Genomic DNA, 14,785 nt, shown 5'->3' with positions numbered 1-14,785 from the left:
AGAAGAAATTCCAGAGCTTAGAATTTGGAAAGCTGAACCAATGCCTAACATGTAAAAAGACTACAGTTCATCCATTAATATTGCAATACATCACCAACAGGTTTCGTCTAAAAATAGTTCACGTTCATAAAAATAAACTTATTATTCTCAGTCTCTATAATATTTTGTTTTAGTACAAATACCTTCCCTTTAGGAAACTCAGTACTGGAAATGTTGCAGCCCATTCCAGTTGACCTCAAAACAGCAGCCAGACTTGTTTGATACTGTCTATTGCAAGCAAGGATAAGCTTTTATGCAATCTTGTGATTCTTGGCACAAAAACTGCTTGAACTGAAGCTAAGAGGAAATCTTAGGACTTGCATGTTGATTTTATTCAAATATGGTGGATTCTGATAGCGTCTTTACTGCTAATTTACTCTTTTAAAATTATGCTAATATTCTTAATAACCCACAGTTATTTGGAGAAAGGTCAAAAAGATTATTCTTGCACCATTAATAGCCGAAAAGTCAAAGCATACAAATGAGAGGGAAAAAAAAACATCATTTTGCTTTGTTGCAAGAATACCCATTTTGGAAAAACCACAGCTTCAATTAAATCCAGCATTGTGAGTACATTGCTTTTGAATGGTGTTCTTGCAAAAACATTGAGGAGAAGTTTAAAAATGAATCATAACAACTTCACTGAACATAAGAATTCTGATAAAAGGTTACCGTGTAATACAGCTTCCTTAGCATCAACAAGAGTTTCTAATTATTCACTTTACTGAAGAAAAAGGTGGAAGCAGTGTATCGAAATTCACTCTTTTATGTAACTGTAGAGGTGACCTAGTATTTCCTATAATTTTTATGCAATCGTAGGCGGACAGGCAGTGATTTTCTGTCCATCTTTATACATGTGAGACCACAATGCTGTTGGCAGTTGTGAATTACAGAATCAACCATTATGTTTGGGAATAGATGAGATTTTTCTTTGATTTAAACTGATGAAGGGGGATTGATTGAGAAGGTGTTGATTTATTTATTTTTGGAACCGTCCAATTGGAAAACTTTGACTGAAATTTCTTCTTATTTCTTATTGCAGAAGATTATGCTATTACAGATACTACATCATTGGTTCTTCTATCATGGGTTAGCAGTGTGTTGTCAGCCGTTTTTAAGATTTGAAGTTCAATATTCTTGAGTTGTATTGCACTTTTGAGCAAGCTCCCAACCATTACAGCAACTATTCCTGTGGGACTGTTATATAATTTGAGCACTTTCAAATAGGATGTGTAGCCAGTAAAAGCTTCATTTCCATTTCTGGGTCAACAGCAGAGCAAAACAGCTATAAAACGGAAGTTTCTTAACCACGTGTTATCAGATTAGGTGGAATCTTCCCAGCTTTATGGAGGCATGTTTAGTAATCAAATTTTCAAAGCTATGCATTGAGTTGACTCTGCAACTTTGTCTCTACCTCTGAGCATTTTTGTCAGAGCTGGGCTTTAAGCAGTAGGTCAGGGAGCCAAATAAATTAAAGAAAATTAAGGATTCACCTAGGGTGGAAGCGCAGACTCTGGTGGGATTTTCCCAGCGTTGGTCAAAATGCTTTCTCCTTCACTGCCCCACCAGGCAGGAGGACCATCATTCCCTCTTCAGACTGGGCCTATTATTGAGCCAGCTTTCTAATGAATATAATTCAAATGATGGAAGAATAACTTCCCCTCGAAATATCAATTGAATCTTATGTCTTTTGCACACTCACATGCGGTTCTCAAATCTTTCAGCGACTGGGCAGAAAAACCCCTCATATTATTTATTTGTCTATGTATGTATGCATTTATTTATTTATTATTTGTTGGACTGAAGGGTCTGTTTCTGTGCTGCGTGACTCTGTAACTCTAATCCACTTTATGTCGTCACAAATAGGCAAATAAAGCAGCATTGTTGCCATCAACTAAAGTGGATTTATATCTCTAAAATGTCTGTTAAAGGTTGGAGGGCAGACAATCAAATGCCAAAAGTGATCATTGGGCTGCAGAAATTAGGGTGGTGTTGCAGCAAGTAAAGAAATAAAGGAACAAAAACAAAGTTGCTGGAAAAGCTCAGCAGGTCTGGCAGCATCTGTGAAGAAAAAAACAGAGTTAACGTTTCTGGAACTGGACGTTCTGAGGAAGGGTCACTGGACCCGAAACATTAACTCTGTTTTTTCCTTCACAGATGCTGCCAGACCTGCTGAGCTTTACAAGCAACTTTGATTTTGTTCCTGATTTACAGCATCCGCAGTTCTTTCGGTCTTTATTAAAGAAATAAAAGGTTGGGTTAGCAGAGATGTAAATGGCTGAGCAGTAATATCACCAACAGTTGCCATAGAATAACAAAAAAATGTCAGAGTTTATTATCCGATTATTAAACTCAATGGTAGTTACTTTGACAATGCTTCCTCCAAAGTTACCTTCTTTGAATCTCTTCCAACAATGCCACCCTCAGAACAGCTCCCTGTGTCTTCTTTGGCATAGTGGTATTATCACTAGACTGTTAATGCAGAGACCCAGATAATGTTCTGGGGACCCGGGTTCGAATCCTGCTATGGCAGATGGTGGAATTTGAATTCAATAAATATCTGAAATTAAGAGTTTAATGATGAATCCATTGCTGATTGTTGGAAAAACCCATCTGGTTCACTAATGTCCTTTAGAGAAGGAAACTGTCATCCTTACCTGGTCTGGTCTACATGTGACTCCAGACCCACAACAATGTGGTTGACTCTCAACTGCCCTCTAGGCAATTAGGGAGGGACAATAAATGCTGCCGAGCCAGCGACGCCCTCATCCCATGAATAAATAAAGGAAAAAAAATTCTCCTCCACCATCGTGAACAGTATCTTTGAGTGGGCGTGTTCCATTCCCTGCACTTCAGGTGTCACCACTCTGGCTCTCAAATCCCCTTCACCCAACTTACTGTGGCATAGTCATAGCGAACCATGTACTTACCTTTAAGTGTGGCTCCAACACAGCACCTTCATTATAGGACTGATTACATTCCCTTGGGGCATTGGTTACCTCAGTTGGCTGGAGAGCTGGTTTATGATGCAGAGTGATGCTGATCATGTGGGCTTAATTCCTGCACCAGCTGAGGTTACCATGAAGGGTTCTTCTTCTCAGGTCACACCTGAAGCATGGTGACCCTCAAGTTAAACTACCACCCATATGCTTTATAGATTGGGATTGCATTTCCTGGGGCCTCATTTTTTTATTACAATTGAAAAATGTCCAGCTTTATCTGCTATTCTAGTTTTTAAATGGGAGTCTACTGTATTGGCTTAGCAGATGATATCTGAACAATAAACAAAATCTGTGTGAATTTTCTGAACACATTTGCCAATGTACCAACGCGATATTTTTAAGGTGGATTAATGAAATCCAATAGGTGGCTGACTTTAAAAAAATTGTTTTGGAAGTGGAAGGCAGCAAAAAAGTGATGGATTAACCTGTTTAAGACATTGAGGGGAAAAGCTAAATCATGTGAGATTTGATCCCTAGTCTGTACTGAGCACACTGCTCACTGATGAAGCAGCAAATTGGTGCCGCATTCTCATTCTCTCGGATTGGAAAGTCGGGGAACCTAGCAAGTTTTCAATTTTCATGCCAGACACATGAGCCATATGAAGGAAGGACAAAAAAGCAAAACAAACTAAAATATTAATCTTCGTGTACTTTAAAGCAATTGAAGTGATGCTGCTATAATCTTTGAAACAGTGCAATGCTGACACTAAAGTCTTTGCCGAGTGTAAATAATTTTATAAACAGAAAGAAATGAAAATTGCCCCAAAACATTAAAATCAAGATAATTATTGAATTCACAAATAGTTTGAGAGGGACTGAGCCCCAGAAAATTATACATTCTGGTCAGAGATAGTAGTTATCTCAGATTCTCCAGCATCTGCAGTTCCTGCTATCTCTGTGTTATCTCACATTCTGGGTAATTTAGGATCATTTGGAATTGTACAGGAATATCTTTTGAACCCAACTTTCCAGAAGGCAATGGGAAACAATTTTTAATTGCTGTAAAAGAACTCTTAAACAAGTTTTGCTTTTAAAAATTGTAAGTACTTTTTGGTTAAGAGAAATACATTTTGCAGCATGTAATAACTGCAGCACCTGCTGGCGATATGGAGAACTGCATGTGAATGTATTACCACACAGAGGTTTCTGCTTGATAGGTTGCTAACGTAACAGAGAATATTTATCATTTAGGTTTTCTTTTGGTACCTCTGTTACCCAGTTGTGAACATCATCATACATTAATGTCACAGAGCCTTGGTCTGTCAGCATCCACATGCACAGCTACCACAAATTGATTGAACAATTTATAAGTAACAATTGCAAGGGAGTGAAAAATGAACTACAGATTTTTACCAGGATAGTAAGCAAAAAAATTTGTATTAGTCCTTCGGTGGAATGCCTGGTTCATTAATGTACAGCTAGTCAAATGAATGGGTGTCCTATTGACGTTTGATGCCTTTGGGTTGTCTGAATATCAAAGGCTTGGACACTAACTCAGCCAGAGGAAAGATGGATTAAGGGAGAAATGGAGTCTGTAGTGGGGAGAGGAATGGTGTAGGGTGGTATGTTGCTTTGTCTTGGGGAGCGGAGATTAAAGCCTAAGGTTCCAGCAGCTCAAATGATTGACGTGATATGAAAACCTAATTCTTAAAGATTAATGTGGCTGTCCTCTGATTCTAGCAAGTATTAGACCATTAAAGAAAAGCTGTAGGAAAAGTGATTATGGAGCATAAATCAGATGATAAATCAACTAACTCATTTTTAATTTGGATACCACCACATTTTTATCTGTCAGGTGGAGTTAAACCTTGTAATTTAGTGGGCAGAGAAGAAAACATTATAGTCTTCGATTTACTTATATTGTACTCATATTTTGTTTCTTACATTGTATTTACTTGAGTTACATTCTATTTTATGATGTAACCCATATCATTTCAAAAACTTCCTGCCTTTCCATTCATTATTTTCAACAATCTGGGGATTTCAGATACCTCAAATAAACTTAGAAATCACATTTCAGTGATCAGCATTAGGTTAAACAGTTCAGAGTGATATCAGATGCTAATTCCCATTGGATACTACATTTGAATGACCACACTATTCTTAGATTTTAGAATTCTTTAAATAACACCAGCTTTCAGATATTTGTCAAACCATTTTTATTTTCAAAAAGAAATTCCTTCAATAAAAATGCATTTTTTAATATTTTCTCAATATAAATGACACTTAATATAAAATACAGTGGTAGCATTTCCTTAATGCTTACTCTGAACCCATATCTTTTATGATATCATGAATTCATGAATACAATTTACAATACTTGTTTACAAGTTACAATAGTTACAACTCAGTCCAACTGAGCTACTGGAATGTTACTTGCAGAAAACAACTGTAATTTGATCGTTAATGCAATAGCCTTGTGGTGTCATATATATTTCATATTTTCAAGTAACATTTCTTGCTTAGAAGAATTCTGAAGTGTGGCTAACATTACCAGTCTTTTAAATTAGTGCTTTGAGAATGTTTAGAAGTACGATGGCAATGAACAATTATCCTTTAATAATAGAAAGTAAAGAATTTTACTTAATATGAAAGGTGGCATTGTTTTAGAATATTCCTAAACGGATTGCTATCAATGATTATCTCCTTAAATGCAGTCACAGTTCTAGGGAAGCACAGTGCTCAATTTGTGCAAATAAAAGTCTCATAAACATTATAAAATGACCAAATAGTCCATTTGAGTAGTTTTGGTTAAGAAAGAAATATTGGTCAGGATATAGAAAACTACCTTGATTGACTTTAAATATTGTCATGCCACCTTTCAATGTGCACCCGAGATTATAGATGAGTTAACATCTCATCTCTACAATGTCACCTTCAACAATACGGTTCTTCCTTAATATTTTATCAAAGAGTCAGGATGGATTATGTGCTCCAGTTAAAAAAAGAAAAATGTAAAGATTTTAAAACTGATGATTTACTAGTTAACCGAAAAAGCTTTATGACTTATTAAATTTATAAACTTCAAGAAAGTGCAGATGGAGCGTTGATGCTGATCAAAATGTGGATATCAGTTCTGGAGATTTGACTTTGCTTGGATTCAGTGTCAGTATCAAACAATCCCTTCTAGCTATTGAGCAGTCAGAGAGGCAGAATAGTGCCTATATTAACCTGTGTGCCTTGTAACTAATTTAAGTTACAGCAATTTAAATGTGGCATGAAAATTACAGCATAAAGCAGCAAACACAATATTCAAGTACTAACTCTATTCTTCACTAATTTTGAATAAAAACCAAAGAAGTTACACGTATCAACTAATATTTATGTAAATAGTAAGGTGGTGAAAATTAATTGCATCTAAACTGGCCAGAATGAATTATTATTTTGCAACAATGGTATCAGGAAGATATGTATAAAGTGTATGCCAATAGTGATGTTAATTGCCTTTCAAATGGACAAATTTTTGCAGCAGCAATAATATTAATACATTTTCTATTTTGTCCTTTGAAAATAAATAGCACAAAAAACAATAAAAAACACCATACACACCAAGCACTCGACAATGGATTTGTACGTATGTGCTTAATGCTCACCAAAACCTTCACAATTTGTCTTTCAATTAATTAACTGCCTTTTAATAAATCACATAATGCACTGGGATTCCTTCTTGGCCAAATAGGACATGTTATAAGTAGAAATCACTGAGGGTTGATAAATGTTATGAAGACTATATCATATTTGATGTTAGCAGTTGTTTGGCGATGAAAAGGGAAGTGCCAGCATGCTTGAGATTGCTCAAAAGATGAACCTTTACTATATCCCTATTTCCTTTGACCACACAACGTGGAGAATTGTGAAGATTTCCAGATCTCTTCAACTTCACTCATGAGTGAAGTTGAAGTATTAAGGTTATAAAGAATGAAAATAAAAACAAATACAGATGAATTGCTGATGGATGAGTTGACTTGATCAATATTGAATGTTGACAATTCCATGACCATTGGTGCTTTGATTATACATCATCCAAATTACAACCCTGTGTAATAAATGAAGAAAATATAACTTGCCTTTGACATATTTTACACAAGTTCAAAGTATACAAATTGATGTTGCTGACTGATAAGGTAAATGTGACTTACGTCTTATTAGTTTTCTTCATTTTTCAACAATGATGCTCCTCGAGTTGTGGTGCTTCAGATAGTCGCAATATGGTAACTATCATCTGGGGAAAAATTGTTTTTGTCAAATTACAGTTCCAGAAATACACTCTACAAAATTACTGTCATGTTACTAGGGAACAAGTACACTGCAATTTGAAACATGCAATTTTTGCAGTTATCAATTTGAATTGGTTCAAAACACATAAAATTTGTCTTCATAATCACCTCACCCTATTGTATTTTGGTATTTGGTATGCCACCCATCCCTGTTCCACAACTCCAGCACCCACCCCACCAATTTCTTTAGACATTCACTGTTTCTAACAGCATCCTGTTGATTTGATACGTCCTAAAGTAGCCCCATTTGGTTTTAATGCCTTAGATTGCTGACCAGTATTCTTTCTTAGATTGTGTGCCAAGATGGAACTGTACAGCTGAAACATCCCAATTCAGATGGTTGGGGTGCCCAGTCAATACCTTTGTTCCACTGAAGCTGTAATATTCGCTCTTTTCAATGGGTCAAGACTAAATGCAACATTTTAAAACCCAACCGTATAGCGTGGCACGAATAAAACTCTCTCAAGCCACTGACAAACTCAGTCATACCAATATTAATGAAATAAACCTCTTCAGAAATAACCGAGAGGTATTTCCAAATTGAGATTTTTTTGGGAAATTAACTCACATAAAAATAAAATTCTGCTACTCAACAAATGATATGTAATTAACACTACAAAGAATATCTAGGCAGTATGATGGAGGCTAAAACCTTGGAATCATTTACAAAGGATGTTGGACGCTGCGAAAAAGGAAAGGGAAACTGCAGATTATTCTGGAAGAAGTTTGAACAAGCCAAAGATTTTTCCCATCTGTGCTGGTTTTCTTTAATGACCTGCAGAGGCCCCTCAACCTATCCTAACTTTGTATTAATTAGTGCTATTGAATTTTGGTTGATACTTATGCTTTTGATTTATTCCTAAGGTACTATTTAAGAATTAAAATGGAGATATTTTCTGCCCTTTGTAAAGTTCACCTATATTCCATGGGTCACAGCAACTATAATTAGTCATGAGCCCTTCAGTAAAAAGGTTTTTCAAGGCCATGCCTTTCTGTGCAACACTACTTGGTTGCCTCTCAACAACAGTGTGATTGAGATTAGTAACTTGCCACATTGCATCTGAGATTTTTCATCACTAATTTATACAACAAAATGATATAAGCAACTACCATGTTAATGGCAGCAACACAACACAAAGGTATACGGGGCAAAATGTTGTTTGAATCCTTTATTGTAATCCTGCAATAACTCTTGTATTGAAGGTCTGGAAAACAGTCCGCAATTTAGATATGCCAGACTCCAGCTTCACTTTAGGGTTTCCACTCAGCTTTATAATGTGGAACCTATATCTGCCACTTTTTAGCCTAGTAACACAGAGGAAGTGGGGGAGAGCAGGATTGGTGCAGAGAGTCCCTTTAGCCACAAGGTATACTGACGGCCTTCCTGGTGAATGTGTTTATGTACCATCTTGGCGACCTAGCCCAGGAAATAGCTGAAGCCTCTGAAAACTAAGACATACTGGAGCATTTTCTTTTGCATATGGTTCCCCATAGAAAATAGACCAAGGGGCTATTGATTTTTTTCTCTTATGGTAGGTTACAATTCTCGTGCCCTATTGCCAGACTGAAACCTCGTATTGCATACTGCATCACCCCAAAACCAATGCTGCAGCTGTGCTTTGAGTAGTGAGTATCCACCACATATTCAATGGGATCAGAATGGGAGACCCCTGCTTGCAGTGATTCTAGTATTTGATTCCATCATCTGTATTTAGACCATTGAAATTTTCCTGTGGCACTTTATTTTCCACAATTGGTTAAACAGCAGGTATCATTCAGCATACATAGAAAGCGTTGTACCTTGTCTTCCATCAATTTGTCGACAAACATGCTGACTTCCTCTACACCATTGATCTGGAGTTTGTTGATTGCCAAGATTTGATCTCCAAATTTCAGAGGACACTTCTTATCTGAAGACATGACACTATTGCCAAGAAGAATTTTGTTAATGAACACTGCTCTCAATCCTGTCAATTATCTTATTAGAAGAAAGTGTGCCAGCAGAATGGAGGGGCTTTTGTGTTGCAGTGGTAGTGTCCTTTACTATGGGTTCAAGTTCCACTGCTCCATGGGGTGTGTCATAATATTTCTGAACAGGCTGGTTAAAAATTGAAAGATCAAATATAGACATGAGAACTGGTGACTGATGCAAAATAAACCACACGGTGGCACCAGCTTCCTTACTCATGGGCTTCCTAGGCTATCAGAGTCACGAAAGAAACTGATGTCATTTTAACGGCATTAGGAATGAGTAATTAATGGAAAATTAAATTGCTCCTGTCTTCATTCGATCAGAGAGAGACGGTGTGTGTGTGTGTTGGGTAGGAAGCTGGAATTTCCTACAGGTTTGCACAAATTTATGTATACATATTTGTCTGTCAGATACAATACATTGAGTAAGAACGTGTGGGCTGAATCACACCTCTGAAGGCGTTTCCAGCCTGAATTTCTATTAAGTGGATAGAAATTTGCAGGTTTTATTATAAACCTATGATTCTCCCTTCTGAATTTTTTTCTCAATCCAACCCAATCAGGTAAGTGTTTACAATTAATGTGTGTAAGAGAAAATCTGTTCCTTCTGCTCAGTGAAGATTTGAATAAATAATATAAAGAACCAACATGGTGTGTGAATTGCTTTAAGGAAAAAAAAATCAGAACAATTTTCTAATAGTTAATTCCACATTTATATATGTAAAATTGTTGCAGTATCTTTGAAACATACACCAGACTCTGCTCAGATCTTCCCTGTCACTAAGCACTGCTTGAGGTGATGGATACACGGGTTGCTATTTTATGCCATACGCATAAAAAGCCCAGTTACCACTTTTTCTTCACCACTCCAAACTCCAGGGAATATTTGATGCCTGTGTAACACTGCTGTTTTTATTTAAACTCTGAGCAAATGCAATAAATACATTTATTCTGATTTTTTTCACATTGATCAACGACATTGCATTCAATTAACAAGAATCAATTTTTGGAAGTGTGTGAGTTAATTTGAATGTTTATTCAATAATATGACATTGGAATGAAATGCTGACAGTTACTTACCAGACTTTCTGATATACTTGTTGAATTGACATATTGTTTTTGAAATCATTCCGGTGAACTAAAACATCCAATTTCTCCAGCTTTGTTTCTTCTGTAACATTGCTAAATAAAATAAATATGTAAATGCTGATACCCACTTAGTGGAAATATTATCAGAATTTTTTTTTTTTGAGATTCACACCGAATCCTAACATTCCACAGAAGGTTACAAATAGTTAAAATGATTTTGACAGATACTTCCAGTGCCCAGTGAAAGATATTGTTTTCATTTTAACGCACTCTGCCTGAGAATGGTAGTCTCAGAAGCCAAATATTAAACTACAGAGGGATGCAGAAATTAAAAATCTCAACCAAAGGTGCCCCATATGTTTAGCATGTAGCAGAACTCTGAACCAATTTTTCATATATGCTTTAACATATTACTGCATTTAATACAGGGGATGCTTCAATCTTCATGTATAATTGGAAGGTGAGTTATGTATGTTTCTCAACATATTCAGTGACCATGTCCTTCAGAGGGTCAGTATGGACTTGATGGGTTGAACGGCCTGCTTCCAGGGACTCTATGATTCTTGCACAACACCAGTAGATCTGTATTACACTGGATTGCCCTTGATCTTTGGAAATGGAGCCTGGATCACCCCATTTCAATGCTTGTTAAAGTCCACTTTCATTAGGCACCTGATAAAACCCCAGGGAGTTTAGCAATGAAGCAAGCAGCCTATCAGTCCTCTGGGGACAGGTTAAACTTTGTTTTGGACCAACTGAATGTTAATACAAAATGTACACTTTAACTGGGCGTTTATGGATTTTGTTTGGTTCATGGAATAACTCTCTATCTGAATAATATTTTTGGACCGTCTCTTTGCAGACTGACAGATTTTCTCCACAACAGACATCTGTTTTATTTAAAGGTGAGACAGCAATAACTTGTTTAAAATGACTTAATATTCAAGGTGAAATGTGTAAAACAAAATGTACACCAGAAATGGAAAGATTCCCCTCAGGAAAATAAAACTCAAATGAGAGCAAAACAGAAATTGCCTTTGAATTGTTAATGGTACTAAGGGAATGGATTCAAGCAACTCCTTCACACCAGAACAGGGAAAGAAGTCATTTGCCTGAAAATGCTTGAAATAAATCTGAGATTTTATATGTATGAAATAGATTGACCTGTCAGAATATTTTTGCCATGTTTAGTAAATTGAAGTACTGATTACAGTCATCAGTGGTAAAGAGTCCAAAATGTTTGTTTACATGGTCTGCATAACATTTGAGCTCCTGGGCTACATACATGAAGTTTAAATGCATGTTTCCCAAGTTGTCAATATCAACAATTTCTGCCTCCAAACTTAAGAAAGCTGGCTGAAGATAAACGTTCATAAAAGTCAAGGACCAGGAAGTTTATAGGTCAAATCGATGGAGCAATAAAGAGAAGCACAAACAGAAATATGTTGTTGTGGTTTGGCTGACACCCCCTCCACCCCCCATCCAGGGCTCAGGCTGACTTACAGCCTACAGCTCAGTGTGAATGGTGCAGAGATACAGAAAAGCACAGAGGCCAGCGATTTGAGCTAATTCTGCATTTGGACTTGAATGATAGCCTGAGCTAACATCCTCTTCAACCTTTGTTTTTACTTCTTGATACTTTCATGGAACTTCCATCGTGGGTTGGTGCAAAATAAATTGTAGCTACTAACTACTCCTAGTCAATAATGTATTCCATTTGAATCCTTTGATTGTTCTCAGGAGTTTATGACCATTTAAATATATTCATATTATGAGAAAATATATTGTTAAAACAAATAGACGTGGACACTTTCAGACTTTGGATAATGTTGAGAGCCTGAACATTTTGGTTAATGAAGCATAAAGTTCTGTACCTAATGCCAACAGAAAGAGATCTTGGCAGAATGAATGAATGAAGGAATGAAGAAATAAATAAATAAATAAATATCGTGTTTGTGCAGGCTGCCATAAAATGTATCTCCATCCTCACAAAAGATCTAAGGCAATACACAGTCTGCCAAATGGGACACTGCAAATTGCAGAAATATGTTAGATGTAGACAGACTGAGTCTTAAGACACTTACTTTACTCGGGTCTAAAACTTGCATTTCCTTTGCATGGATTGATTGGAATTCTCGGCCTGATATTAAACATTGCGATGAACAGTGTATATATTGGGGGCAGGGAGAGAGCGTGTGGGCAGAAGCCCAGGGTTGGAGGTTAGGAGGCTCTTGAGTCGCACAGCAGACAGTGATGTCAGGAATCTGAGCGCAATTTTCAAGATTGCCCATGTTTGTGCATGCACACTCTTGGAGTTCTTATGGGGCCCAGTCAGATTCGCTATAAGGCCAGCAGGGGGAAAATGGGGAATTGGTGACAGGAGGGAAACAATGAGAAAAGTTGGAGGCAGTCAGCAGTGGTTCCAGTTCCAGCGGTGGGAGTGGAGCCTAGGGCTATCACATCATGCCCCCTCAAACCCACCAATCAATATTGCATTGGGTCCCAGAAACATCACCATTTACTCTATGCATATTTATGCAGAAACCCTCATTCTTTCTTTCTTTTCATCTGCTTAAAGACAACAAGTTCAGATTGGGTCACGGTGGGAAACACATGGCTTAAATCTGTCTTTTTTTCTCTCACTCTCTTCTGGGAAGGGAGATTTATAAATCAAGGAACAAGTCTTAAGGGGAAAGAAAAAGTCCAGAAAATCATCAATGACAACCAATGATATATGGCAACATATGAAACGTTAAAGGTAGTGCAAAGAAACAGAATGTTTTCCCACACCTCTGCCGTGCTTTCTGGTGGGTCACCTGCTTTCTCTTCTCATAACAAATTGGAGTCCTCACTGACAGCATAAGGAAGAGATGATTGTTGTGGACAATGCTGACATTCATTCAGGAAGAGATCATCTGGCACTAACACACCACTCCTGCACGAACATGAACTATCTCTTTGCCCAGAATTCATCATGTAGGAACATGTACTTTACTGCAAACACTTTAAAGTTGGTAAACCACATGCACACTACACACTAGAAATCAACAAAGTACCAATGTTTACATAAGAGTATTAATAATTTTGATCCCAATTCTTGCACTTTACTGGAAAATTCTCTCAAATGAATTGTTGTTCAAAACATTATTTTGCAATTGTCAGGAGTGAGATTGTAATACAGTTTCAGAGTTCAAATTATGTTATAAATTTAGATTTGGCATGGATCAGTGTGATTGGAAATACATGCAATTGGTGAAAAGTTGTAGTTTGTAGAAATTTGCTGCTTATATAGGTTTTTAACCACACTAACACTTAGATTCATTACTCACCTCAGCACTACACTTCCAAAAGAAGAAAACAGGGTTCTACTCATTTATCTACCTAGAAACAGGACTCAACTGGCATCGACATCTGTAAATGTTTATTTAAGCTCAACATTGCAGATCACTCAGGTCAAAAAATTCCACTCTGCCACACCCTGGCAATTTATCAAAATTGTGCACTTGCATTGTGTTATTTTGCTGCATAGCAATATTTTTCCTTTAAAGCGTTGGTGTCAATCTCAAGACAAGGCTTTATAAAGAGATATCACTTGTGAACCCAGTCAGTATGGAGTGGACAGTGATGGCAGGGTATGGTGCAGTTTCTATGAGGGAAGATGCTGCTTCTGGAACTGCAACCTTCAAGTTTTTAAAAGTTTTTTTTATGATGGTTTCAGTGATACAATGTTGTAAAATGTTTTACGACTATCAGATGGAATTGCACTCCACGATCGAATCCAAACTGAGGCCAGTTTGCTGAGTTATTCTGAACAATGATCAGACTCCAGTTTACAGGACTGCAGGTGATAGACACTGAAAAAGTAGCCGACGAGGCCCGTAATTGTTAAATATTAACCTGAGTCAGGAGTCAGCTAAAATAGAATAAAAAGAAATAATTGGAGTGATGACCTTATTACACTTTTTCCTGAATCTTTTTAGGAGGCAATATTGTCAAGAGTAAATCAAGGTTTATGGATTGAATCTTTGATATTTTGATGCTGTTATTGACATTTGTTAATCATTACCATATTAATTTAATATTTAAGGTATTTATTAAACTGTGTGCTGGTAATCAAAATTCATCTAAGTTTTATTACAGTGAGTTTGTTGTTAGACTCCTAGGTAACATCTTATAAACATTGGAAATATAGAGTCCCACAGGCTGCTCTCTCGTTAGACAGAGGTGGTTGGTGGTGAGTTTAAGTGGATGGTCACCATACCTCAGGCCAGGCAGAGAGGGCAGGCCCTTCATAGTGACCTCATGCAATGCGGGAACGGAACCCTTTTTGTGGAAAGCATGTGCCTATCACATTGATCTCGTAAAGAAGGTGACCTCCCACTGAAACTGCAGATTCCGACAGTGATA

At 37.0% G+C, this 14,785-nt stretch overlaps 1 protein-coding gene across 1 annotated transcript in view; it reads right to left on the bottom strand.

The window, feature by feature from the left end:
- Positions 1–5,226: 5,226 nt before the first annotated feature.
- Positions 5,227–14,785, bottom strand: part of LOC109929104 (pleckstrin homology domain-containing family S member 1) — a 28,120-nt gene continuing 18,561 nt past the window's right edge. Inside the window, exons 12-15 of the mRNA XM_020528893.2 lie at positions 10,370–10,471; positions 9,119–9,242; positions 7,181–7,263; positions 5,227–7,077 (exon numbers count right to left, since the gene is read on the bottom strand). Coding sequence (XP_020384482.2) covers positions 7,204–7,263; positions 9,119–9,242; positions 10,370–10,471 — 286 coding nt within the window. The 3' untranslated portion in view covers positions 5,227–7,077; positions 7,181–7,203. The remainder of the gene's footprint in view (positions 7,078–7,180; positions 7,264–9,118; positions 9,243–10,369; positions 10,472–14,785) is intronic.

This window comes from Rhincodon typus, chromosome 20 (assembly GCF_021869965.1).
Source record: "Rhincodon typus isolate 14 chromosome 20, sRhiTyp1.1, whole genome shotgun sequence".
NCBI classification, from domain to species: domain Eukaryota; kingdom Metazoa; phylum Chordata; class Chondrichthyes; order Orectolobiformes; family Rhincodontidae; genus Rhincodon; species Rhincodon typus.
This window is presented reverse-complemented; position numbering and strand designations above follow the sequence as displayed.